The 27197-nt window shown below is 36.0% G+C and overlaps 1 protein-coding gene across 1 annotated transcript in view; it reads left to right on the top strand.

The window, feature by feature from the left end:
* Window positions 1-27197, top strand: part of ROBO1 (roundabout guidance receptor 1) — a gene marked incomplete at both ends in the record, with an annotated part of 827137 nt that overhangs the window by 280573 nt on the left and 519367 nt on the right. The window contains one exon of the mRNA XM_080696486.1: window positions 9276-9359. Coding sequence (XP_080552612.1) covers window positions 9276-9359 — 84 coding nt within the window. The remainder of the gene's footprint in view (window positions 1-9275; window positions 9360-27197) is intronic.

Genomic DNA, 27197 nt, shown 5'->3' with positions numbered 1-27197 from the left:
CTTGAAAACTTGGCTATATTCTACCTTTTTTTTTTTCAGAATTGTAACCTTTTTCCTTTTTGGAAATTCAAAATTAGAATGTAACAATAGCAAACCAAGCGCTCATTCCAAATACGTATCATATCACTTCAGTTTCAAGAATAACCTATCAGAGAAATAGACCCCATTCATTCCAATTGGGATCTATTTATATCTATATACCTATATCTGAAGATATTCAAACCATAGTTCACCAGACCTACCTGTACAATGTTGCTACCTGGAAATAATTAAATACACTTAGGGTCTACTCATATAGCACTTTCTTTCAGTTTTTGAGAAATATCATTAGTTATTATACTTTCTAGTCTGTCAATCATCTGCTTTTAACATGCAAGTGGAAAAACTTCAGTAAACCCTCACCAGAATTCAGTTCAACAAGATTCTACTTCTAGAATATACATGGAGTGAAGTAGGTGAGCAAGAAAGATGATACTCTCTCAGAAATAGTAACTTACTATATTGTGATTATGAATTAAGGTTTATGGTGATTAATATATTTTAGATAGATAAGTAAATGATAATTCCCAAATGTGAAAATAATCCATACCTTATTCATTGAGAAAGTTGCCCCCATCATGAACTCTCAATTCTAGCAAGCTGACACTCCTGTGTCTCTTCTGATCATTCATTAACACTATATCAATTGCCTACTTAGCTCTGAAATAATGCACAAGGGCTAAGCAGATAAAAACATGCTTCTGCCATAAGATAACTTATGCTTATCTCAAAAGATGCATCTTTGTCATTGAATATTTTTCTTGCATGTATGTGGTACTGGGGATGGAACCCAGGAGCATTTTACTTTTGAGCCCCACTCTCGCCTCTATTTTATCATTTTATTTGGAAGCATTCTCTCAGTAAGTTGCAGAGGACCTAAGTTGCTTAGGCTGGCTGCAAACCTGTGATCCTACTGTCTCAGCATCCCAATTACTGCAGTTATAAGTGTACACCATTATACTGGCTTAAAGAATATTTTTTAGAAAGTAATTGTCTCAATATATACTTTATTGGTGCATTGTAATTATACATCATAATGAGGTTCAGAGTGGTAGAAACTTACAAGCATACAGAACTTGGTATGTTTCCTTCCCCACTGAGTCCTGCCTCAGTCTCTCCCCAACCCCATACATGTTATTGAGCTAGGCATTGAAAACTTTGTATATATGCATAGGATCATTTGGGCTGGTCTCATCATGGAGTCTCCCTATTCCATCCCCACCTTCCTTTCTTAATACCTGTAGAATTATTTTACTGGAATCTTGCCTCATTTATTAAAAAAAAAACTGTCAAACACAGAATCTGAATTTACCTTAATTTTATTCAATGAGTAATTAGGCCCTCAAATCTGCATATATTAAAATATTATTGGCGAAGCCTTGTGCTTTGAGACCTCCTTTTTTATATTATACTGTGTAGTTCTTGCTTAACCACAAATAACCACCTCATTACTTTATCTTGTCTATGAAAAAGACAATGAAGAAGTCCTGGTGATATGCTTAACAGAGCTGAGAAAAAGATTCGTGGAATTATCCAATCTTATTGTTCAGTGACTGGAAGAGAATTTCTAACCTGGCATCCCATTGTTTATATGCTAGGGAGATGTCGTCTAGTTCCTAGAATTGGATTGATGAGTAAAGAAGCCATGGGGTGTGGCAAAAAGAGTAGTGAGTTAAGTCAGAAATCATCTGGAGTCAGATTTCAAATCCACAGTTTAATAGATGTCTGACTGAGGCCAATGAACTCTGAGTTTTAGTTTCAGCATCTCAAAAATGAGAACATTGATAAGTATCTTAATAGTAATGGTGATGGTTACTATAGTAATGATAGAACCATAGGCATAAAAGGTATGAAGGAAGCTGTATATTTTGATATAAAATAAATTTAAAAGTCACATAAATATCACTGGTGAGACTAGTCAGTACAATTTTTACTTATTTTCTTCATATTTGATTTACTCAGTTATCTAATTATTTAATCCAGGAAATTAGAAAAGGCAGTAGTGTGAATGTGATATCCTTGTATGAAACTGTTCTTTTTTTTTCCTTAGGGTACTGGGGATTGAGCTCAAAAGAATTCTATATCAGAGCTACACATTATTCTTTTGATTTTATTTATTGTGTGTGTGTGTGTGTGTGTGTGTGTGTGTGTGTGTGTGTGTGTGGTACTGGGGGTGGAACCCAGGGCCTTTTCTACCTCTGGGCTATACTCCCAGACCTATTTTATACTTTTATTTGGAAACAGGGTCTCACTAAGTTGCTGAGAGCCTCACTAAGTAGCTGAGGCTGGCTTAAAACCTGTGCAATACTCCTATCTCAGCCTTCCAAGTACTGGTATTACAAGCATGTGCCACCACGCTTGGCTATATTTTTATTTTTATTTTGAAGCAGGGTTTCACTAACTTATTGAGGTCTCACTAAATTGCTAAGTCAGGTTTAGAACCAGAGATCCACCTGTTTCAACCTCTCAAGTACTAAGATTACAGACACACATACCCCCATTCCTTGCTGGAAACCTGTTCTTTTATATGATACAATCCTGGTGTGGCAGCATTGGTTCAAATGCCTACTACTATTAAGATTATTTTATTTTATTTTATTTTATTTGGACATGGTGGTGCATGTCTGTAATTCCAGTACTCGGGAGGATAAGACAGGACGATCATAAGTTTTTTTGGTTTGGGGTTTTTTTTGCAGGTCTGGGGATGGAACCCAGGGGCATTCGACCTCTGAGCTACACCCCCTGCCCTATTTTTTTTTTTTTTGAAACAGGGTCTCTGAGTTGCAGAGGGCCTCACTAAGTAGCTGAGGCTGTCGGCAAACCGCGATCCTCCTGTCTCAGCCTCCGGAATGCTGGGATTATAAGCGTGCGCCACCACACTCGGCCAATCATAAGTATTTAGCAAGACCCTTAACAACTTGACAAAACCCTGTTTCCAAATAAAAAATAAAAAGGGCTGGAGGCAGGTAGCTTGGAAGTTAAATACATATTTTATATAAATTTTGAATGTTTGGTTTATTTTACCTAAAGAGATTTTATTTTCTTTTTGTGATGTTAGAGATTAAGCCCAGGGACATTGTAACTCCAAGCTACACCCCTGGCCCTGTTTTATTTTTTATTTGGAAACTGGGTCTCACTGAGTTAATATGAGTCTCAATGAGTTGTGGAGGCTGGAACCTGTGATTCTCCTGTCTCAGCCTCTCAAGTGATGACTACAGGTATGTTCCTGTTCTAAACACGTATTCTAATAAACATTATCGAGACAAATCATTAAAATCATGGTTCTTCTATCTTTAAAAGAAACATAATGATGCAACCTTGATCCTTATAATAGTAAAACTGGAGATGGCTGTAACACAATGTTTTCTGTTACCATATTTCCAGTTTTTTGATGTGAGACTATAACACACCAATAAAAGTATATTAAGAACAAACAAATAAATAAATTGCCACTTTAAAAAAAGAGAATTTAGCTGGGTGTGGTAGTGCATGCTTGTAATCCCAGGAGGATCACAAGTCTGTGGCCAGCCTCAGCAATTTAGTGATTCCCTCTGCAGCTTAGTGAGAGACCAAGCAAGACTGGTTCAAAATAAATGAATAGCTGGGTGTGGTGGCGCACGCTTGTAATCCCCGCTTGGGAGGCAGAGACAGGAGGATTGTGCAGGTTCGAAGCCAGCCGCGCGCTGGCTTAGGAGACCCTGTTTCCAAATAAAAAAGTAAAAATAGGTCTGGGAGTGTAGCCCGGAGGTAGAAGGGCTTCCAGCAACACCTGTACCAAAAAACAAACAAACAAAACAAACAAACAAAAATAAATGAATAAAACAGGGCTGGGGGTGTAGCTTAGAGACAGAGTGATCCCATGTTCTACCCTCAGTATCACAAAGAAAGAAAGAAAAGAAAGAAAGAAATTTATTCAGTATTTAATAACATAATTTGATACATATTATACTTTTATACTTAATGTTCTATAGCATATGGGTTTCTGCTCATTCAGTATATTTGTAATTGAGTTTTTAAATATACTACCTTCTCTGAATGTTTTTTAAAGTGAGTACTACCTAAAAGCAACTACTGATGCTATTTTTCCCTTTCCTTCTCTATAACTCGTATCTTTCTCTTTAACCCCACTTCAAAACACTGGAACAGATAGAAATGTAGATTCAATAATGACTTTAGCCATGCATGACCAAAGCAGAAGTTTGAATTTAATTTTAATTTGATCTTGTAGAATTCTAATGCAGACTTAAAGCTCCCTGCATAGTTTTTTGTACTTAATTTTGTAATTCATTGCCTCGGTTTCTAATTAAATGTTCTCAATACTCCATTTAAAGGACCCATTCCCTGCATTTCTCTTGATTAGTAGGAAAGAATCAATGAGAATTGATCCAATTTGTAGAACACAATTCTCATATTGATAGTAGTTTATATTCATTTGCTTTTTCCTAATCTTTTATTAATGGTCATCTTCAAAATGTCAATTAATGCCAAAGCTCAGCACAGTGATAATGCAAATCTATAAAGAAATCCACATGACGCTTCACAGTAGGGTAAAGGGAAGACTTTCATGTTTAATGTATATTTCATAACTAAATATGACAGAAAGGAAGAAAAAGTTTGAAAACACAAATATTTTGAGCTGTGAATTTAAAACCCAACTGAAACTTTAAATATAAATAAATAAAACTTTGAATTTAAACAGCAGGGGTTTCCTTTAGGCCTTTGTATTCATACAATAAAACACTAGCCAGGATGGTATGATGAAAATGTCATAGACACAATAGGTTGGACACTAGTTCACATATGAGTCTTTATACTCAAAAAATATTAGCTATTTTAATCATATCACCAGCATGACTAAAACGATCATTATATGAATTTCCACTACAAATTGCAGAGAACGGTTTACCCCACTCAGTCTTCACCCACCATCCTATAAACTTCTTGGAGTGTATTACCAATGACTAATTGTTAAAATAATACCATATTCACTTGATCTCCCTCTCTCAAAATATTTTCTCAATCATTTGAAAGTAAATTAGAAAAAGCATGTTTCACTCTTTAATTATACTACATGTGTCTTCTAAAAGCAAAGGGCATTATTTCTTCAGTAAACTTTAAGCTTATTCTTAAGTCTTCTACTTTGGAGGCTGAGACAGAGAGGTCTTAGGTTTGAGGCCAGACCCAGCAATGTATCAAGACCATGTTTCAAAAAATATATATATTACAAAAAAAATATCTATTTTTTTCTTTCTGGTCTTGTGTAATATGTATTTACTAATGTTTTTTCACTTAATAGATTTAGGTTGAAGAGTTGCTAGAAAAGAAGAAGAGGTTCAAGAGATCTATTATATGAAATAGTAACTATAATTAACAACAATGTATGTCTCCACAGATTAGAAGAGTCAGTGGATAGAAAATATGGAAAACATATTTTTCTTTAAACTAACCAACCACAAAAAAGTCCGGTACTTAATTATAAAATTATAATTGGTTTGTTTTGAAAAGCAGTGAAGGTCAAATGGCCACTAACTTCACGAGAGTCCATACATATAATAGAAGATTGTTGTAAGGATCTATCTGGTATATTTCCAACCTTGAATGTCTATGAGTTTTTTTAAATTTGAGATTCCCGCCAGGCGTGGTGGCGCACGCTTATAATCCCGCGCTTGGGAGGCAGAGACCCGAGGATCGCGCAGGTTCGAAGCCAGCCTCGAGCGCTGGCTTAGGAGACCCTGTTTCCAAATAAAAATGTAAAAATAGGTCTGGGAGTGTAGCCCGGAGGTAGAAGGGCTTCCAGGAACCCCAGTACCACCAAAAAAAAAAAAAAAAAAAAAAAAATTGAGATTCCCTTTACATTTGAGAAAGTGCTTTGAATGGACAGTGGGGAGGTATTTGACAAGGATGAAATGTTTCAGTTCATTTATAGCAGTTTGCCCCTGGAATATAAGACTGGTGCAGAAAATGCAGTTTTTGTTTTTTCCCTGTTGGTTCTGACCTAGAGCCTCACTTAAGTAAAACATTTGTTATCACTCTGTCCTCCTCAGTGTATTTACCATCTCGGGTTCAGTGTAAGGTGAATAGGAGTCAAATATGACAAGTGAATGGAGTACTTGGTTCTTGGGAATTTGGGCAACAGATACATAAAATTCAGCACCTCTCACGCCAATGTCTTTCTAGAGGGACAGTGGCTTTATCTATTGCAGATACTTCAAGCCTCCATAACTCTAAATTCAGTTGTTGGCTGCAAGAAGACTCCCTTCAAATATGGTAAAACAAAGTAATCTCTTGCTTTATTAGATTCTAGTTTGTCACTCATGTGATCAATGCTATCAATACAAAACAAAAAAATGTGTAGCTATCTTTTGAACCAGAAATTAGTCTTCAAGCTCATGAGCAGTAGTCAATTGGCTATTTCATGTTATCATTATCTTTTGACAGGAAGGAGGAGAAGGAAAAACTAATTTGTGCCATTAGGAAAAAATAGTGCCTTTTTTTTCCCCTCTTGGTCTCTCATATCATTAATTAAAGGCAGTACTAAGGAAACTGGGTGTGCTTTATAAATATGGTAAAATTCATTGATTACTGCAAAGTGTATTATTTTCTGAGCCTAAAAAGAGACCATAAGCATGGTGGGTGGAAATAAGGGAGATAATTTATCTTAGGATAGGTATGATTTAGGTGAAAACTCAACTTTAGTTTTTATATACTTTTATTGGTGCATCCTAGTTATACCTCTTAGTGAGTTTCAAACTCATACAAATAAACATGTACACAGGTCTTGATATGATTCCCTTCAAGTCCTACCCTGCTCTCCACTCTCCTAGCAAGCTTGGTAATTCCTTCACACATGGGCACAGCATAATTTAAACCATTTCTTTTATCAGTTTAGGCATCTCGTTTCAGATGATAATAAACTCCCTTTCTCTATCCATGTTGATTTTATAATAATGCCCTCATTCCCAGACATGATGCAATAACAAGATGTTCATAAACCACATCACAAAGACTTATAATATTATAGAAATATGACAGTTTAATTTAAATCATAGATTTGGAGGAATTTTTATTGCATTTTAACACAGTGATTAGAAAGGTGCGGGTCCACATTAAATAAACTATGCCATCATAAATTAAATGCAGAACTTCCCTTGACAATCTGCATTCCTTACTAAAAATAATTAATCCCTAAAGTTAAAACGACCCTCCACACATTGCAATTCTTACAGCAAGCTTGCGAGGAGGCAGAGATTGTTGCCTTTATTAAAGGCCTTTAAATATATTTGAACAAGCAATTTGTGTTTCTCTCTCTGTCTACGAACCTCTTTTTTTAAAAAAATAATATTCCCAACATTTCAATAGCTTTATTAAAATTGGGCTTTATCACAAATTAGTTTATAAAGGTGGTAAAAGTAGTTTCTCTGGTGCCACTTCCTGCAGTTAATTCTTATGTGTATGAACCTCTTTTATTTAGTCGCCTCCTGAGCAAGCTTCCTTAGTCTGTGGCTGCATATAGTTTCAAAACTAACCCAGCCTCAAATTACACAAAAAGACCCTTTCCCATTCTCTCTAATGAATGGGAATGACCTAAACAACTTCTGCACACACTAAGATGCCAGGCTGGAGGGGCAGACTGGAAGACTTGCACCACTTTCCCATTTCCAAAGTCAATTTTAAGGATCCACAGTGACAAAGCCATCATTGGATAAATAAGGATGAATCAAACAAGAATGGACTTTTTTTTCCTCTTTTGTCTTCAGAGATCTGAACCTTTTATTTTTTTCGCTTTAGCTACACCGGGTTCGTCCTGTGACAGTTTCCGTAGGGAGGAGGGAAGGCAGGAGATTAGAGTGGATAAATCTGCTGCGTGCAAAACTCGCAGCAGCACTCAGTTTAGACTTTCTACCCCTTTTGAGAAATTCCTAAATCATCCCTGAACAGCGGGGTCTAAAACAAAATGTATCTTTCCAGGTAAGAGCAAGCAGAGACACAAAATTAATGACGACTGTGATGTCCTAGAGGGGCGATACCTGCGCATCCAGCCTGCCTCATTCATAGGTGACACTTTCTTCCCCAGTGAACAGCTGTGCTTTCTCTCTGCTCAGACCCAGAAATCTGTAGATGCTGCTTCAGGTGATAAAAATGCCTGCAGAACATTTCAACTTGAGCAACCTCTGACTCTTCCATTATTCGATTTAGGAGGTGTACGCCTGGTTTTTATTGTGTTTGCATCTGCTTATAAGCAGCAGAGCCGTAGACACTTCTCATACTTATTGAACACACATGGATATGACATGCACAGTGATGGAGCACACACAGGATTTAGCAGTTGGTGTTGCTGGCCTCCCGTATGCTCACATGCCTACACCTGAGATTCCAGGTATTGAAACTTGAGGGTCAAGCTTAGCCTCAGCTCTAAAACGCTCTGCAGAAAAATGAATGTAAAACCTGGGAAATATTTTTTAAAAAACACTTTTTCTTTGAGAAAAGTAAAAATACGTGAAAGAAAAGGCTTACTTGAATGCCTATAATGTAGAATCGTAATGCGATGTGGAATGCTTTTCAATATTCAAAGTGAAATATCCCAAGCCAGATGATGTTTCACTCATGCATTTATTTCAGTGAATTTTTCTCAGTTCTGTAAGATGGAAAACTGCTGTCTTCTGAAAGATGTGAGGTCGCATCACTTTCTTTGCTATTTCCCAGAAAAGTGGGGTGTTTTCCCCTTATACTCCTCTTTCTTTGACAACCCTTGATTTTGCCCACTCCCTCCCCCTCTCCTAGGAGGTACAGTCCCCTGAGTCTGTAATTGCCAGGAGATGCAGGGATGATGGGGGGTGATCACAGTCAATAGCTTTGATTAACAATAAGGTAGAAAATTAGCAATGCTAGCATTCAGCCACCCTGCCCTCTCCCTCCTCCATATGCTCCCTGGTCCTGCTGACGGCCTCACAGAGGGCAGTCGGAGCCTCCGCCAGCTTTGAAGTGCAGCAAGGTGCAGGCAGAGCCGAGAATTAGGGAAATTAAGGGGCAGAAGTAGCCACAGTAAACCATGATGCTGAGGCCGGCTCAGGGCTCAGTGTGCCGCAGGAGGGGCGAGGATGAAGCGTGCTGTGTGCTGTCCTTGTGTGTTTTGCTGTCACATGTGGATTTACTTGTGTCTGGACATGCTGTGATCGCAATGGCAACTACCGTTACTCCTGTGACCCCATCAGCAGCTGTGGTGTTGTTTCCGACAGACCCTGAAGACCTAGAGAGGGGGAATGACAACGGGACACCGCTCCCCACCTCTGATAACGATGACAATTCGCTGGGCTACACAGGTAGAGTGCTTTTTTCCCCCAAATACTAACTTCCTTCTGAAATGCCTGCACCTCCATCAACCATCAACCACCTGTGTAAAAGTAGCTGCTCCTCCCTGCTTCCAGCTAACAACCACAACTTCTCATCCCCATTTTCCACACTACTTTTTGTAGCTAATAGGTCATGTTGCAAAATTAAACACTTCGGGGGGGGGGCAGGGGGAACAGAAGTGGGACATAAGACTGCATTGGTTTTGTTTTTAATATAAATGGAAGCTTACCAGTTTGAAGGGATGCATTTGGTAGAGATTATTTAATTAAATTGTTATCAGAAAGAAATGTGACTACCTGCAAGTAATTTGGTTTCAATATTATCTGCACTTTTGTGTTTTCCTTTGTTAGACTTGCAGTCTTACAACCAACAGAAAGCACACTCTTAACGAGAGTGATGCATTTCATAATTACCAACATATATGTCAGGATTCTGTTTGCATGACTTACTGTTATCTTATACACCGACCACTTCTGAAGTAGAAGCATGTGTACACATTATCAAAGTAACAAATTGATTGAATGCACTGGAAATAATGTATGTATAAATGTCTAAAATGGTCATCCTGGAAATATTCCAGCGTTAGCTTAGTGTTTCTAAACATGGTTCTGAGTATACTTGCATAGGTCATCTGTCAAACTCCATAATAATTTAACTGAAATTTCATATGAGGATAAAGAGTAAAAGACATCACTTAAAATCCACTGAATTAAAAAAAAAACATTGAATCAGATAGTGATGCAAGAGTTGGTTGTCATAGCAGCTATTTATTATGTCCTTTTCATTAGTCCTTGTTAACACTGTTCTCCATAGATTTTGCTAGGTTGTGTATAGGGCATGTGTGTGTGTGTGTGTGTGTGTGTGTGTGTGTGTGTGTGTGTTTGTGTGTGTTTGAGGTGGGATAGTTGGGGTTAGACATAAAGGAGACCTGTGTCATTACAATTATATAGATGACTGTTAGAGTGATACAGTAGACACACTGAGCTTTGGTATAAAAATCTAAATTGATACATTAGAAACATCCTCACTGTTTTCATGGAAATATTACTCTTTACTTTCATTCCAGTTTGGGGTTTTAAACACTCAGAATGAGTACTAAACTTAATAACTCTTTTATAGAAAAAAAAACTAACACTTAGTATAGTTCTTTACTTCTGTGGATATTTCATTCTCATTTTTCTCCTGTCTTTCAACATTAAGAATGGAGCCCAAAAGACCAACAAATCTAAGTTTAGTGGGGTGTAATGCTGAGCAAATTTGTATGAATTTTTCAGAATTTTAGCTAGAAAAGAGTAAATATCATCTCAAAGGCCCTTCATACAAAGATGTTCATATTTACAAAATGAGAATCCCAAGGTACAATTCTTTCTCTGGGATATCCTTATTTGATGATGCATCTTAGTTCTCTTCCCTCGTGCTCATCCAATCTAAACAAATTACATTGTTTAGATACGCTAATAGGTCTTGTTTTATTGTTTTTTGTGGATTTCCTGGAAATTATATAGAACCAATATAAATTATGATGAAGCATTGAATTAGAAAAGTACTTAAGACCAAATATTGCATTTATTATTTTAATTTATTTTCCCCCTTGGGAACATATCAATACATTAATTAACATGAGATAATAAACTTATAAGGCTATCTTGATATTCTATAAGGGTACTCATTAAAGCAATGTAATTACTTGCAAATTAACTAGAAGATAATCTTATTAATAATCTTGTTCCTGGGATTATAACTGCTCTCAATAATCTAATAGTAAACAAAGTTTATTCAGTAAATTTTGGTAAAATCTTAGTTATTCAGGAACCCCTTTTCTATGCTATAATTAAGCATATTACTTATGCCACTCTTATTTGAGCCATTGACTCTATGTTTACTTATTAAAAGTTCCACTGGAAACAGGAAAAATAAAGGAGAAAATGTTTTGGCTCCTTGATAATTATCATACAGAAAAATCTCAATAAGGTATAAAGTTGAAGTAATTGTCCAAAGTTTTACGGAAAATTACCTAGATATTTTTCTTTGGTATACACATGTGCCTGTGTATTAATGTGTGTTTTGTGTGTGTCTGTGTGTGTGAATTCCCTTTTCTAGGATCTCAGATAATTGAGTTGCTAGGATCTTTATTTTCAAGAAAATTCAGTTTAGAGGGAAGTGAAATGAACTATTTAAGAACATTTTACATATTTACTATAAATTGACTATAAATAAGCTCATTTAGATTTTAGAAAGCTTGGATATAAGAGCAAGAACATCTCAAGAAATAAAACATACATATTGAGCAACATAAAAATATGCAAAGCGATGGTCAAAAAAGTCATAGATATTAAGCAGTTATAAAAAAAATTCCACAAAAGATATCAAACAAGCATACCAAGTAGTCTTTGTAGAGACTATGGGTTTTTTTTTTGCACAATATTTGAAAGTGAATTTGCAAACCATATAATACCATAAACTGGATGTTCACTTTATAGTTCCATGTTTCTTCACTTCACTGGGGTGACATACGAGACCTTTCTCCCTTCCCTTTACATTACTACACATATTTTTAAAAAGGAATCTGTGCAACTCTGCAAAACATTGTTTTGAGAACATAAATAATCTCAAAATGAGATCACTGTGTCGCTAAAATTTATATTCACATTTTATTTTTTTTAGCTCTTAAGAAGCATGGAATATCCACTCCAAGCTAATTTGCCACTATCACACCTGCTCTGATACTCAAACCATTTGGGACCATCACTTCCAAATTGACCCATCCTAGAATCCATGGATCTCATGTCATGCACATGGATTTATGTTTTTATTACTGATCTGGTTGACAAATGATAATACCATACAATAGTTGCTGCTTATAGCACATATCAGGCTTATCTAAATTGTAAACGTGATTTAACTGAGAGACTTAGGAAAAGGTGTTAATATGGAGTTGCAGGGAAGAAACATAATATTGATTCCTTTTCTCTTTACTATCTCAAGCTACAGAGCCAGAAAGCCATGTAGGGTTTAAAATATTTCAGTTTCACTCTTACCAATCAATAAATGCAAAGTAATTTCTAAGGTGGCACTGTGGTGTGTTATTAAAGTGAACTTGTGCATTATTTATAGTGAAATAGCCCATTTCCTGTTTAACCAAGCATGGCATAAATATTGGGGGTTATTTAACAGTTCACAGAATATAGCCTTTGTTACAGGTAAGATGAGGTTTCAAATCAGCATTTTATGAGGTCAGACACAGCACAAAGAGGCTGAATATGTGATAATCAATTATTTTTTAAAAGAGCCTCTGGAAAGAGCACATTGTTTATTGACTACTAGAAGTGCATATGTTGTTTTTAAAATATGAATAACAATTAATATATCTAAAATGCTTAAATTTCTTAAATACATAATCCATTTGAAAAGTTTAGTTGATCACAAAGTTTTTAAAAGTTTATCAATAATAAGTTAACAGAGAGTAAGTGGGAACTAATGATATCTTAGTGCCATTCTTAATCTTTTTAGAAAGCAATAATTAAAAAGAATCTATTATCTATTTTATGCATACTAAATGTGCTTGTAAATTTAATTTATAATGTCTAAGATATATTTTTGTCCCATTTCAGTATACTGAAAGTAAGATTCCCATGTCTACAGATCTGTTCTAGGGTATCAGGATGGCTGAGTGGTCTAAGGCGCCAGATCTGTTCAAAGGATTCATTCCTGTATTTCTATTAGCATATTAGAAGAAAATTTAAATACAATTTAAAAATTTTAAAACAGAAAACTATCAGAGTTATGTCAGTGTCCATTTAAGCAAAATCTAACCATAAAATGTCAGAAATTCCAGAGAAATTTCAAATAGGGATATCACAGTCTTCTACCCTCTCATACTACCCCCATATTAAGTTTACTTAAGAATCTGTTTAAGCTGGGCGTGGTGGCGCACGCTTGTAATCCCCACACTTGGAAGGCAGAAACAGGAGGATCGCGCAGGTTCGAAGCCAGCTGCGCACGCTGGCTTAGGAGACCCTGTTTCCAAATAAAAATGTAAAAATAGGTCTGGGAGTGTAGCCCAGAGGTAAAAGGGCTTCCAGGAACCCCAGTACCACACACAAAAAAAAAGAATCTGTTTAGAAGCAAACAAATATATGCTGTCTTATAAAGGAAAGATGATCCTTGACAGATTAGTGTATGTGCCCATATGAACAAAATAGCAATCTAAAAGCCATATTTTGGAATCTCAACAGGTAACTAGTAAGGGATGATGATGGTGACTCTTCTCTCTGCTACATTCTTAATTTACAGCATCACCATTAAAACATAACAAAACCCCATCTCAGTATGTGAATTTCTTAACGTTATGTATTGATATCAATAACTAGCATTTATTATTGCTTCAAGAGGCAAGGCAGTTTTAAAAACACTTTACATACAGCAATTTATTTAATCCTTATAATCCTACCTCTCAGGAAGGTCCTATTATTAATAGCAACAGTGCCTGATGTCTGTTTCAATATTCTCCTAGAGAACTAGTCCAGCCTCACAGGATCTTGAATTTCATTGGGACTGTCTCTGTAAACTGCATTTGATCGTGCAATTGGAAACTGAATCAGCCATGCTCCATCAAAACAGCACAGTCCAAGTGAGCAATAGTTTAGATCCCTGCTAATTCCCATTCTAGTTCATTATTAACATAATTATTAATGCAAAGATTTTATGAAAAGTCAAACAGGACAAAAGCTTCAATCCAAACAAGTAGGTCCCTGTTCCACCTCTCCATTCCTAAGCCCGCTTCTTTTAAATGACCTTTTTTCTTACTCTTTCAGATGTTTCTTCTGTTTCCTCCATATTTTTAAATAAAATACATTCACAAATACTTTTTGGTTTTTCAAGTTCAGACATTATCTAGCAGTTCTTATGTTTATATATATTTATATATTAATTATATTTATATATTAATTTATATTAATATAAATACTAATTTATATTAATATAAAAACTAAGCCAATGGTTCTTAGGTCTGTCTACTGCAAAGCCAAGTAGAATACCACAAGTATATTCTTTCTTTTATATGATTGTTCGTATTATGGAATTAATAATTATGTCTTTTTTTTTTTTTTGGTGGAACTGGGGAATGAACCTAGGGGCTTTCCACCTCTAAGCTACACCCCAGCCCTAGTTTTTATTCTTTATTTTGAAACAGGGTCTCACTAAGTTATGGAGGGCCTCACTAAGTAGCTGAGGCTGGCTTGGAACCTGTGTTCCTCCTGTCTCAGCTTCCCAAGTACTGGGATTACAAGAATGAGCAACCATATCCAGCTAATAATTATGTCTTTTAAATTTCTTATTTATTTGATCATATTCAATATCACATCAATCTGTGATTTTTCTCTGACGTTTTTCTCATAAGACCCTCCATGTTTTTGTTCCAAACCGACTGGCTTCTCTTTAGAACAGAGACATTCTTACATTACTCTTTTATGTGGGATCTCCTATCTTTTGTATCTCATTTCTTCTTTCCTGGTTTAACCTCTCATTAATAGAAGCCTGTGTACCAGAAAGTACATTCAGGTAACACTTCAAAAACATCAAAAATAAAGAAGCCTTACTAGGATGTACTCTGTGATAGTCTGTCCCTGTGTTTTATTTATTTTCTTTGATTTTGCTGGACACTAGATAGTAGATACTTTCAAACTGGAACACCATTTATTTCAGTTACAGGAATTTTAAAAAATGTTTTATAATAGTTTTTATCTTTATATGCTCTGCTTCCTCTTGTAATTGCTTTTAGTCAGACAGAGAGTCTGTTAGACTGATTCATTAAAGTCTGAGGATGTAGCTCAGTGGCAGAGCACTTGCCTCTCAAGTACAAAACCTTGCATTTGATCCCAGTACCCCGCTTCCCAAAAAAAAAGAAAAAGAAGAAAATTGGGCGGATTACTTGTTTTCCTTCCTTCTTTTTTAATTCGTATTATTTTCTTTCCAGCTTTTTGGAAAACATTTTTTATATTTACTGTCTACCAATAGTTGTAGTAACTTTTGTGTGTGTGTGTGGTACTGGGGGTCCTGGAAACACTTCTACCTCCAGGCTACACTCCAAAACCTATTATATGTATATTTTTAAAATTGGAAACAGGGTCTCTTAAGCCAGAGAGGCTGGCTTCGAACCTGCACGATTCTCCTGTCTCCACCTTTCAGGTGCAGGGATTACAAGCGTGCGCCACCACGACCGGCTGTAGTAATTTTTTATATTTATCATACACTAAACTTCTCAGAGCTCTTTCTTACACTCTTATGTCCAGTGAGCTTTACATAAAAACAAATTTCAAGTTGATTTTTCTGATTCAATTTATTTTTCTACTATGCCTCTACAACTTCCTCTATGTATTGAGCAATAAAGATCTACTCAAAATTCATGAGTTTACAGGTGAGGAAACTGAGACTTTTTTAAAGTTATCACAATTTAGCTGGGCGTGGTGGTACACGCTTGTAATCCCAGCATTTGGGATGCTGAGACAAGAGGATTGTGGTTAACAGACAGCCTCAACTACTTAGTGAGGCCCTCCGCAGCTCAGTGAGACCCGGTTTCAAACTAAAGAATAAAAAATAGGGCAGGGGGTGTGTCTCGGAGGTTGAATGCCTCTGGGTTCCATCCCCAAACCCACACACACAAAAAAAAGTTATCACAACTTAACTAAGATATTAAAAACATTACTAGAACCAGATCTCCCATAATCAATTATTAATGGTACTTTTTAGCTTAGAGTATTTAAATGGAAAAAACTTTAAAACACAAAATATCTTACAGAATAAAATAAAATTAGCAGTACAATTTACTAGTTATATATTTTAAATATTTAAATATTTTATTTAATATTCTATTTATAAATATTTATTTAATATATTTATAATGAAATATATTAATAATGAAAAATATCATTAATTTTTAAATTCCATGTAAAATCCCTTATCATACTCACAATGAAATATCTGGATAACCATTTATTCATTTATTTAAACAAAATTTAACATATTAAGTGCTGCCCATTTGGGGTAGAGTGTTATTCTAGGCATATGGGGAGATATAATATATAAAATCTATTAAATTAAAAGTATGAGTTGCTCCACTGGTTAATCAAATCTGGTGGTGCCATCAATTATCTTGTTATTTAGGGAGGGGGTTATGGAATATTAAGTTATCCATAATAGAAAATTAATAAATATTTCTTAAAATGATAAAAATGTAACTGTCTCTATTTGTTGTAGACCTCTATCAGGAGGTCTCCATCATCATCACCTCTATCATTCTCACCTCCTATCAATTCAGCCAACTGAGTTCAATATTTCAATATTCATTCAATATTTCAGGGAAAGAGACACTTTTTTTTAGAATTACACAGTTGTCAAATTTCTGATTTTTTTTTTTGTTAAACTCAATTATTAAATAATTCTGCCACTGGGCATGGTGGTGCACACACACCTGTAATCCCAGCATTCAGGAGGCTGAGACCTGAGGATCATGGTTCAAGGACAGCCTCCACTAATTAGCAGTGGCCCTTTACAACTCAGTTAGACCCTGTTTTAAAAATAAAAAAAGACGAAGCCGGGGCGTAGTGGCGCACGCTTGTAATCCCAGCATTTGGGAGGCTGAGACTGGAGGATCGCGGTTCATGGACAGCCTCAGCTAATTAGTGAGGCCTTCTGCAACTCAGTGAGACCCGGTTTCAGACTAAAGAATAAAAAACAGAGCAGGGGGTGTAGCTCGGTGGTTGAATGCCCCTGGGTTCCATCCCCAGACCCGCAAAAAATAAATAAATAAAAATTAAAAAAAGACTAAAAACTACAGCTGGGGTGTAGCTCGAAGGTAGAATGTTCCAATAATAATAATAATAATAATAATAATAATAAGAAGAAGAAGAAGAAGAAGAAGAAGAAGAAGAAGAAGGAGAAGGAGAAGGAGAAGGAGAAGGAGAAGGAGAAGGAGAAGGAGAAGGAATAATAATAATAATAATGATAATTCTGAGACAGAAAATAGGATCATGGGTTAAATTCATGTCTCATACTCTAAGACTTTCCTCTTCAATCTGAAGAAAAAGAAAAATGGCTTCATTTTTATAATAATTGACCATAACCAGCAGACATGCCAAAGCCTGTCTTTCTGAAGCTTTGGAGTCACAGAACAGAATAGCTCCCAGTGGATTTGACCATAAAAGGAAGCTTAGGTTTGAGAGTATAGCTCAGTAGTAGAGTGCTTTGGCAGGCATGCCCCAAGGCCTTGGGTTCTAGCACAAGCACCACAAAAATATGTACATACATAAATTTAAAACACAATAGCTATACATATGAGTAATTCAGATTACAAGTTTTGTTTAAAAATTTAAAGGAAATTTTAAGAAATAAATGCTGCTAATTATCTGCATAAATTAGTAAGACACTCCATTTACCCAGCAATTTATGCAAGAAAATTAATATTTAACTGAAGCTTTCTTTGACTGCAGAGGCAAGGCTTTGGAAATGACTCCCTGCTAACCTAGTAGGACACATACCAAGTTCAAAGCCATTGAGCAATGCTCAGAAAGATGCTCACCACAGGGTCAAGACACTGCCCTTCACAGAGTCTAATCTCTACACTTCTTTAGAGTCCTGCTAGGGTCCTATGCAAATTACCCTCTTCCCTTTTGGTTTGGGTTTTAGTGTTTTAATTCACAGAAAGGCAATAATATTTGGCATCTCACGGATCTTTCTTGAAAGCTAAAAGAAAAATCTCTAAGCCACTCTAATTTCTAATTTTTGGAGATATTTTGTCAGTAAGTTATTTCCTATTAATTTCCACAGAATTTGTTTAATAATTCAAGGATACCGTTCAATTTCACTTTACCTCCACAAGTTAACACTTGACAGGCCATGCAAGAAGTACATAGACATTGACCATAAAAAGCAAATGTTTTGCTATTATTTTACATTGCTGCAAAGAAACTATTGAATCAACTAGAGGTTGACACTAAGCCATTGGTGGGTACTACAATATGTGATGCTGTGGTACCAGCAAAAACAAAGTTTCCATGGCAACACAGCAGAAATTTATTTATCACTTGGGCTTCACATGTTAGAGGTATCATTTTCAACAAAGTCACTCAAGATTCTGAAGTTGGAGTTGTTTGATCTTGACACAGGCTTCCATAATTAGAGCAGCAAAACAGAGTCATGAATTGGGTTTTAAAAACTTCTTCACAGCTGAGCGTGGTGGTGCACACTTGTAATCCCAGCATTTGGGAGGTTAAGACAAAAGGATTATGGTTCACCAACAGCCTCAGCTGCTTAATAAGGTCCCTGTTTCAAAATAAGGGAGAAAAAATAGGGTTGGGGAGTAACTTGGAGGTAGAATGCTCCTGGGTTTCATCCCCAGTACCACAAACAAAAAACTTCACAAAAATAACTTTTTGTTCTTTCATTTAACCAAATAAATGAGCCCTCACAACTTCAACACAGTAGGGAAGTCAAATCCTACTATGACTCTTGGAGGAGGAAGAACTAGAAGTGTTTGGTGAACAACACTAGTCACGACATGACTAACAATATACAAAACAAGACATTTGTCATTGGCTCAGGACACATACAAGTTCCTTGAAGAAATATATTTAACCTCAGCCTTAAAATAACTCAGTAGTGGCACAACTGAATATATGAGATGCTCAGTTGGTCATTCTACTATCAGAGCAGCCTAGATGCAATTCTTTCCTTAAATTTTTAGCTGAAAAATAATTTATTTGTTCAGGAACCATGCTGTGCATGATAAGCTGACACAGGAAAAAGTATTTAATAAGTGCACAGATGATGGGTTTTGCAGAAGTAAAGAACATTCATTCGGAGAACATCTATTCGAATGAAAACAGAAATCACTTCTCCCTCCCCCATGATGGAGAGAGTTCAATGTAATTATCCAAGTTGGCTGGAGGAACACCATGTGCCATTGCTTCTTATTGATGGCAGGACATTAATCTGTGGTCTAGATAGACTGGATTCTTAGCAGTATTTGTGTCCATTCAGGCTTTTCAGAGCTGTTTTTATGTTTTAATCCAGCATATAACATGTATTCCTGCAACACTGGACACATTGCTCAAGGGTCAATTGCCTAAGCAATAGGATAGTGGAGGAAAATACTAAATGATGGGTAGGTTACTATTGCCACTTCTTTCCAAAAGCTTCAGTATACAAATTTATTTTTAAGTACCCACCCAAGACACTAATATCTCATATTTTGAAATCATTTCTAAGAGTCCATCTTGTACTTCTTGCCCAGATTTTCTTTTCATGTATTCTTCAAGGTTCTCCCTTCTAGCACCTTTAACACCCAGACATCCCTTTAGCCACCACCACTCAATCAATCTAGATCCTTCCAAGTAAAGTAGATGGCCAGTGAAATACTCAAAGTTCTTCCCATAATAAGTATGTATATATGCATGTATGTATGTAGGTAGGTAGGTATCTATTTATTTATACTGGGGAGTTGAACCCAGAGGCATTCTACCTTCAAAAAACAGGATCTCCCTAGGTTACTGAGTCTTACTACTTGCTGGGGCTGTACTCAAATCTGTGATCCTCCTATCACAGCCTCCCAAATACTGGGATTACAAGCCTGTGCCACCACACCTGGCTCAGTATTTATTTTTGCTATTGAACTTCACGCAAAATTTTTGTACTTTTTTTTTGGGGGGGGTACTGAGGATAGAACCCAGTGGCTTTCTACCACCAGGCTACACTACCAGACCTATTTTATATTTTTTTATTTGGAAACAGGGTCTCTTAAACCAGCTGAGGCTGGCTTTGAACCTGCGCATTCCTCCTGTCTCAGCCTCCCTAGCGCAGGGATTATAAGCATGCACCTCCACGCCCGGCACATTTTTGTACTTTTATACTTCCTTTAGCCCAACCTTGCTTTGCCTCTATCAGTTCTACTTGCTGAAGTTATGCTTCTGTGCATACTTAACATTGTAACGTAAAAGGCCAAGCAATACTCAGTTAATGGTGGTTACATGATTTGGGAGGAATTTCCTTGATCAGAGATTCAATCATTCCTAGTCCCATGTTGCAAGACAGATGTAGGACTTCAAAAGATTATTTTTCAAAGAAGTCTTTACTTCTCTCAAAAGCCTTAGGGATCTATGCTGTGATTCAACTATCAGAAATTGCCAGAAGCACCATTCTATAACCCAACATTGTACAATTGGATTGCCTGAAGCATATGGCCCAAGTCAGGGGCATTCTACCTCCAAGCTACACCCTCTGACCTATTTTTTATTCATTATTTTGAAATCAGGTGTCACTGAGTTGCAGAGGGCTTCACTAAGTAGCTGAGGCTGGCCGCGAACCGTGATCCTCCGGTCTCAGCCTCCCGAATGCTGGGATTACAAGCGTGAGCCATCACGCCCGGTTTAGGATTTGATTTTAGTTTTAATTAATTTTTAATTTTATTTTATTTGTGGCACTGTGGATTGAACCTAGAGGCATTCTACTTCTGAGCTATACTCCTCCCGCTATATTTTTTAATCTTTATTTTGAAACAAGTTTTTGTTAGGTCAATGAGAGTCTCATTATTTGCTGAGGCTGCCCTCAAGCCTGTGATCTTCCTGTCTCAGCCTTCCAAGTACTGGAATTATAGACGTGTGCTACTATGCCTGGCTAGTTTTTATTTAGAGTGGTAATTCTAAGAACTTCCTACCATAAAAAGTGAGCCAGGAAGAGAATGTGCTCTTCTAACTACTGATTCAACCGTGTATTCAAGAATTACCAAGATTCAAGATAGTCAAAGATAGATTTTTCAGGCACAGTAGCAGATGTACTTAAGATAAATCTCTACCTTTTGACTGATGGAATACAGTGGTGTTCTGGATTGCTGAGTATTGCCAATATCAAGTTTGTGTTTCCACTTATTTAAACCAGACATTCTGATAAGTTATCTCCCTTAAAAGAAGTCCAGAAAATACTATGTCCCATAAATATATTGATATTACATAGTCCTTTTCACAACTATAGGGCCTGTACTTTAATTAGGGGCTTCTGCACGCCTGTGTGAGGGGTGAGATTTCATCCTATGGCAACTGGGTAAAGGACCATGACTTTCCAATACATGACTCAACAAGTCTGGTCTTTGATCACCACAATTCAGATTTGTTTTTATTCAGAATTTAATTGGACCATAAAAAAATCTCAGCTATTTCAAATTGTAGATAGTCCTGATTTAGTCACAGCAAAATATGCTCAGGAGTCTATTACTGTAATAAAAACTGTGATCACTTTGTTTCTCAGTTAATTTGGCTTCAATGACTCCATGACTTACTTATTGGCCACACTGAAATCAGGGACTAATGGTAGGAAAGGTGAGTCCTTATTTCCTGCCTTGGCTACAGAGAACAAATACTACATTGCATTTGTTCAAGAATGCAGGAACACTTTTCTGGGTATTCATTGGCCCCACGTTCCATGGGAATGTTTTCTGGGCCCTTTTAGAAACACAGTTGAAGAATGAGTAAGTATATCAGAAATGATAAACCCACTCAAGCATCTTCTACAACGGTATTGTACAGTAGAAATATAATGCCACAGATATAAATGTGTAACTTTAATTTTTCTAGAAGTTATTTTTAGAACAAAGAAGATATAAGTAAAATTTTTATAGAACTTTTTTGTTTTGCTCTATATATGTTATTTCAACATGTAATCAATATAAAAGGTATGATAGGAATACTTTACTTCTCTTTGCACTAATTTACACTAAAAAACATATTGGTTTGGTCTTGCCATATGTCAAGTGCTTGGTAACCACAAGAATTCCTCCCTTTCTGTTAGGCCAAAGAATTTCTGGCATCTAAATTTTATTTACTAAAAATGCTATTTGAGTCAAGTTTCAATTGATACCAAGCATATAGCTAGAACCATTTCCAGCTGCTCAAACTATCCCTTGAATCCAATTCTGTGTTAAATGCAGTCACATTAATATATTTAACCCCTTTAAAATCATTTTCCTTCTCTTTTACTCTAGTACATTTAGAATAATATACCATTTATATTCTCTAGATTTCTGTTATATATGTTACCAAAATCCAGTAAGCTTTTTTTTTCCTGAGGCTAGATGTCACAATTATGACATATTGAAAATTGAATCTGATCTTTATCTTAAAGGTTACAGGGTACTCTGAAATGGATGGCCAAGTGAATGAGTATTCTTAACCATGGTGAATACCCATAGGTCTCCAAGCAAGAGAGATCCAAATTCATACAATGGGAGTAAAAGGCTCTTCCTTCTGGCAAAGGAGCATCAGTGAGAATGGAGGAGGCATCTGCTCACATTAATCTGAGCCCATTAACATGATTCCATTACAGTTGTCAGAGTTCTACACATTCCCCAAATAATTCTCTAAATTTTCATATAAGTGCCCGGTTAAGCTGTAAAATCAGCTCATATTATAAATCAGCAGCTGCAGTCTAACAGCATTGCGTCAGATTTTCAGCTACCCTAACCCTATGGCTGTAAGACAAAAGAGATTCTTTGTGTTCCTGGCTATGCCCAAGCCAAGAATTTAAAAGGTGGGTGAATCATTGCTGTCGATACTGCAAGACCATCAGAAGCAGGTAGCCCATCCACTGAGAACATGTACACTTTACTAATTTTATAATAGCCTATTTCAGGAGCCAAGAAGTCTGCTAAAGCATTGCCTCAATTGGTATTTCATTGCAGCTGGCAACAGGTAATACATCATGGCACTCTCATGTACTTCCAGGGCCTCATTATCAAATTGCATTCAGATTTTACTTCAAATCAAGCAGGTGAGTTAATAAACCAGATTCCCTTCCTTGAGGACATGTACTGCATCTACTGCGTGGTGGGCCTGTTTCCAAAACTTCTTACCAAAGAAGAAAGATTGAAAGAACCAGAAATTAGTCCACATATATTTATAAGAGAAAAATTATGGCAAAATATGGTGATGTAGACCTGTAATCTCAGTAACTGAGAGGCTGAGAAAGGAGGATCACGTTTCACGGCCAGCCTCAGCAACACGGCAAGACCTTTAGCAACTTAGTAAGACCCTGGATCAAAAATTTTAAAAAGCTGGAATTTAGCTTAGAGGTAGAATACCCCTAGGTTCAATCCGTAGTACCCCCACCGAGAGAGAGAGAGAGAGAAGGGGGGGATAGATAACAAGTATAGACTATATATTTCAAAAGGCTGAAAGAAAGAATTCTGAATGTTTTCACTATGCGAATGTAACTGCTTTAGGAGATTGATACATTTAACCTGATTTTAACACAATCCAGCAATATATACATGTAACTGAAACTTCACATGGTACCCCATTAATATGTACAATTTTATATACTTATGTACCAGTTAAAGAATAAATTAGAAAAAGTAAAGGATTAATATAGTCAGTTGTGAGCTCATAAAATCCCTGAAAGGAGAAGATAAATTTGGCCTCTAAAAAACCCCCATACAGTAAGTAAGTCAGCTAAAATCATTAAACAAAGAGGTCCCGTCTCAATCAAGATGGAATATAGAAATGAAAACTCTTTGAGGTTTCTAGGTTAGTCCATGAACCTATAATATAATTAATTTGTTATTCTAGAAAGATTAAAACATGCCAGTTCATATTCACTGTAATAATTTATATCTAACTGGCACATAACACTGCTTATTGGGTGCCATCTTATATAATATTTATAATAGTTGGCTAAGTACATTTTTCAGTTTCTCCATTTCATCCATGAGGAAACGGAGTCAAAGAAAAATTAAGACATTTAATTTTTTCTCAGTCAATGAACTACCAAGTCCTGGAAATAGAAGCTCTATTTCAGTTGATTCCCATACCAAGGTAGAGGCTATCTGTAGTATGCTTCATGTATTATTAATAATTGCAAAGTCAGCATGTATAAGCTTTCAAATTACCACAGTTACCAATTAACCCATGGATACTTCTATAGCCTTTAGTGCTTTTTTTCAAGAGCCTACTAATGAAGTTCAGTATAAATGATTATACAAGTGGGAAACAAAGGTCATGAAAAAATTGAACACTTCATAACAACTGTTACATAAATGGCTTTTTATTCCCCCCAAATCAATTTTAAAGATCGAAGTCTCAGCAGTAGCCTAGTCGATTTTAATTCTAGAGCTATTCAGTTAGTTCTAATAAAATCTTAAAAAAACTAATAATAGTGATATATCAATTTCTTAAGTATAACCCTTTAATTTTATAGATGGACTGTGCATACCCAGTGAATGATAAAAGTATGCAAGGGGATGATTTATATCAGCTTCAGTTTGCTGGCTACTTCTTGGAGAGTAGGCAAGAAAGAATTGAGAATCTCTATCTGTTAATTTATTTGTTTGCTTAAAAAGAAGAAGTAATATATATGTGGAAAATAATAATTGTGTAGCACATAAGTGAGTTTTCATCATATCTGTGTAGTTTCTGCATATATAAAATGTTTCACAACTTAACATTAAAAAGTTTTAAGAAATTAAAAATAATTAAGAATTGCCATTGAAACTGAGCACCTACATTCTATATTCTACAAAAACTTACACAATATTTTCGTCAATTTTAAGGAAATATTTTATTCTTTGATTTTAAAATTGTCCTTTCATTTTAGCTAATTGATGATACAATTAGAACTAATGTTTTAAAATCTTAGAGTGCTAGAAATATGTTCATTAATACTTAAGCAATCCAAGGATGTCAACCAATTTCTAAAAATCACTTATATTTAAAGCTTTACTGATTAAATAAGTAATCACTCTCAATCTAGGCAATTTAGAAAAGAAAGACAAGCATAAAACATAAGAACACCCAACTTTTTTTTTTTTTTTTTTTTGGTGGTACTGGGGTTCTTGGAAACCCTTCTACCTCCAGGCTACACTCCCAGAACTATTTTATGCTTTTCTTTAAATTTGGAAACAGGGTCTCTTAAGCCGGCAAGGCTGGCTTCGAACCTGAGAGATCCTCCTATCTCTGCCTCCCAAGCATGGGGATTACAAGCGTGTGCCACCACGTCTGGCCCATCCAACATTTTAATATGCAGATAGTCCTAATTATTTACCCACAGTCACCTTGAGCAACTTTCACTTGAAACTGCACACACACAAAAGAGGAAAGTGAAAGGTTCTGTGAAATAGAAAAAGTAGGATTTTGTTTTACTAATAAAACTATACCTTAAACCAGGCATGGTTGTGCATGCTCGTAATCCCAGCATTTGGGAAGCTGAGACAAAAGGGTATAGCTCGGAGGTAGAATGCCCCTGGGTTCCATCCGCAGTACTGCAAAATAAAATAAAATAAAACAAAACTGCATCTTAGAAAAAGTAATATATGCGGGCATGGTGGCACATACCTGTAATCCCTGTACTTGGGAGGCTGAGACAGGAGAATCACAGGTTCAAAGCCAGCCTCAGCAACTCAGTGAGGCTGTCAGCAACTCAGCAAGACCATGTTCCTAAATTTAAAATAGAACTGGGTGTGTCGTTCAAATGTAGAATTCCACTGGGTTCAATCTCTAGCACCGCACACAAACAATGTGATTTATGTGATGCTCAACAAAATGTATTTCATGTTTGCAATGCTGTGCTCATATAATAAATTGTACATTAACTTATAAACACAATTTATCTGGTAAACCTGTGTGATAACAGAACATGAAACCTCTTTCCCTTCATAGATGATGCCAGAATTATCATGAAAAGGTCGTGTGTGACTAATTTACTCAAATATTTTTGTGCAGAACCAATCTGGTCATACTTATGGATTTACTCAGTCTCAAACTTCAATTAATTTATGTTTAAAATTTTTCCTCTGTTAGTGTTTGGGTGTATGTGATATATAAGCTGTTCTCCAATACTTTCATGTAAAAATCTTCTTTTACAAACCCTATGTATGTAGTAAGGTTTGCAATTTTAATTTACAAATGGTATGCTTAGTATTGGCTTCAGATTATTGGGTTAGCTCAGATCTACAGATTGGCTCTAGTAGAGACAGATGCTAGTATTAGTGGGAGAAATATTTGAGAGGAATATCTTTCTAACTCTGACTTTACTAGTAACTATAAAGTAAAAATATGTACTTCCCTATGCAACTTTACTAGTTGGATACTCAAAAAATGAATATGAGAATAATTACTTGCTCTTGATCATTCTTGTGTTTTGATGTTAAATTACATTGGTTATAAAAAAAATTCTTTGCATCTTCTTCATAACCTAAATTTTCTCCTTTTAATATCATAAAAATTTTAACAATGTGCTGATATTTGCACCAAAACTAAATTAAAAATAGACTGGCCGGGCATGGTGGTACACGCTTGTAATCCCCATGCTTGGGAGGCAGAGACAGGAGGATCGCGCAGGTTCGAAGCCAGCCTCGCTGGTTTAGGAGACCCTGTTTCCAATTTTTTAAAAAGTATAAAATAGGTCTGCGAGTGTAGCCTGGAAGTACAGGGTTTCCAGGAACCCCAGTACCACACACACACACACACACACACACACACACACACACACACACACACAATAGACTAGTTTGAATGTGGATTTAAGATTTACCACTTAGTTAAGACTATGTCTATGCAAAATTAATTCATTCTTAAGATAATTAATTCACTGGACACAGTCAGTTGTAGGCTTAAAATCATATAATATATGAGTGAAATGCAAATATAAATCCAGTCCTTTCTATAGTTATGAGCCTTTTCTATATTATCAAAACAATTATCTGTCTTGTTTTCTCAATCATGGTTATATACTGAAAGAAACGATTTGAAGCAATTAATGTTCATTAAAAT

Source organism: Muscardinus avellanarius (genome assembly GCF_963383645.1).
Source record: "Muscardinus avellanarius genome assembly, chromosome: 5".
NCBI classification, from domain to species: domain Eukaryota; kingdom Metazoa; phylum Chordata; class Mammalia; order Rodentia; family Gliridae; genus Muscardinus; species Muscardinus avellanarius.
This window is presented reverse-complemented; position numbering and strand designations above follow the sequence as displayed.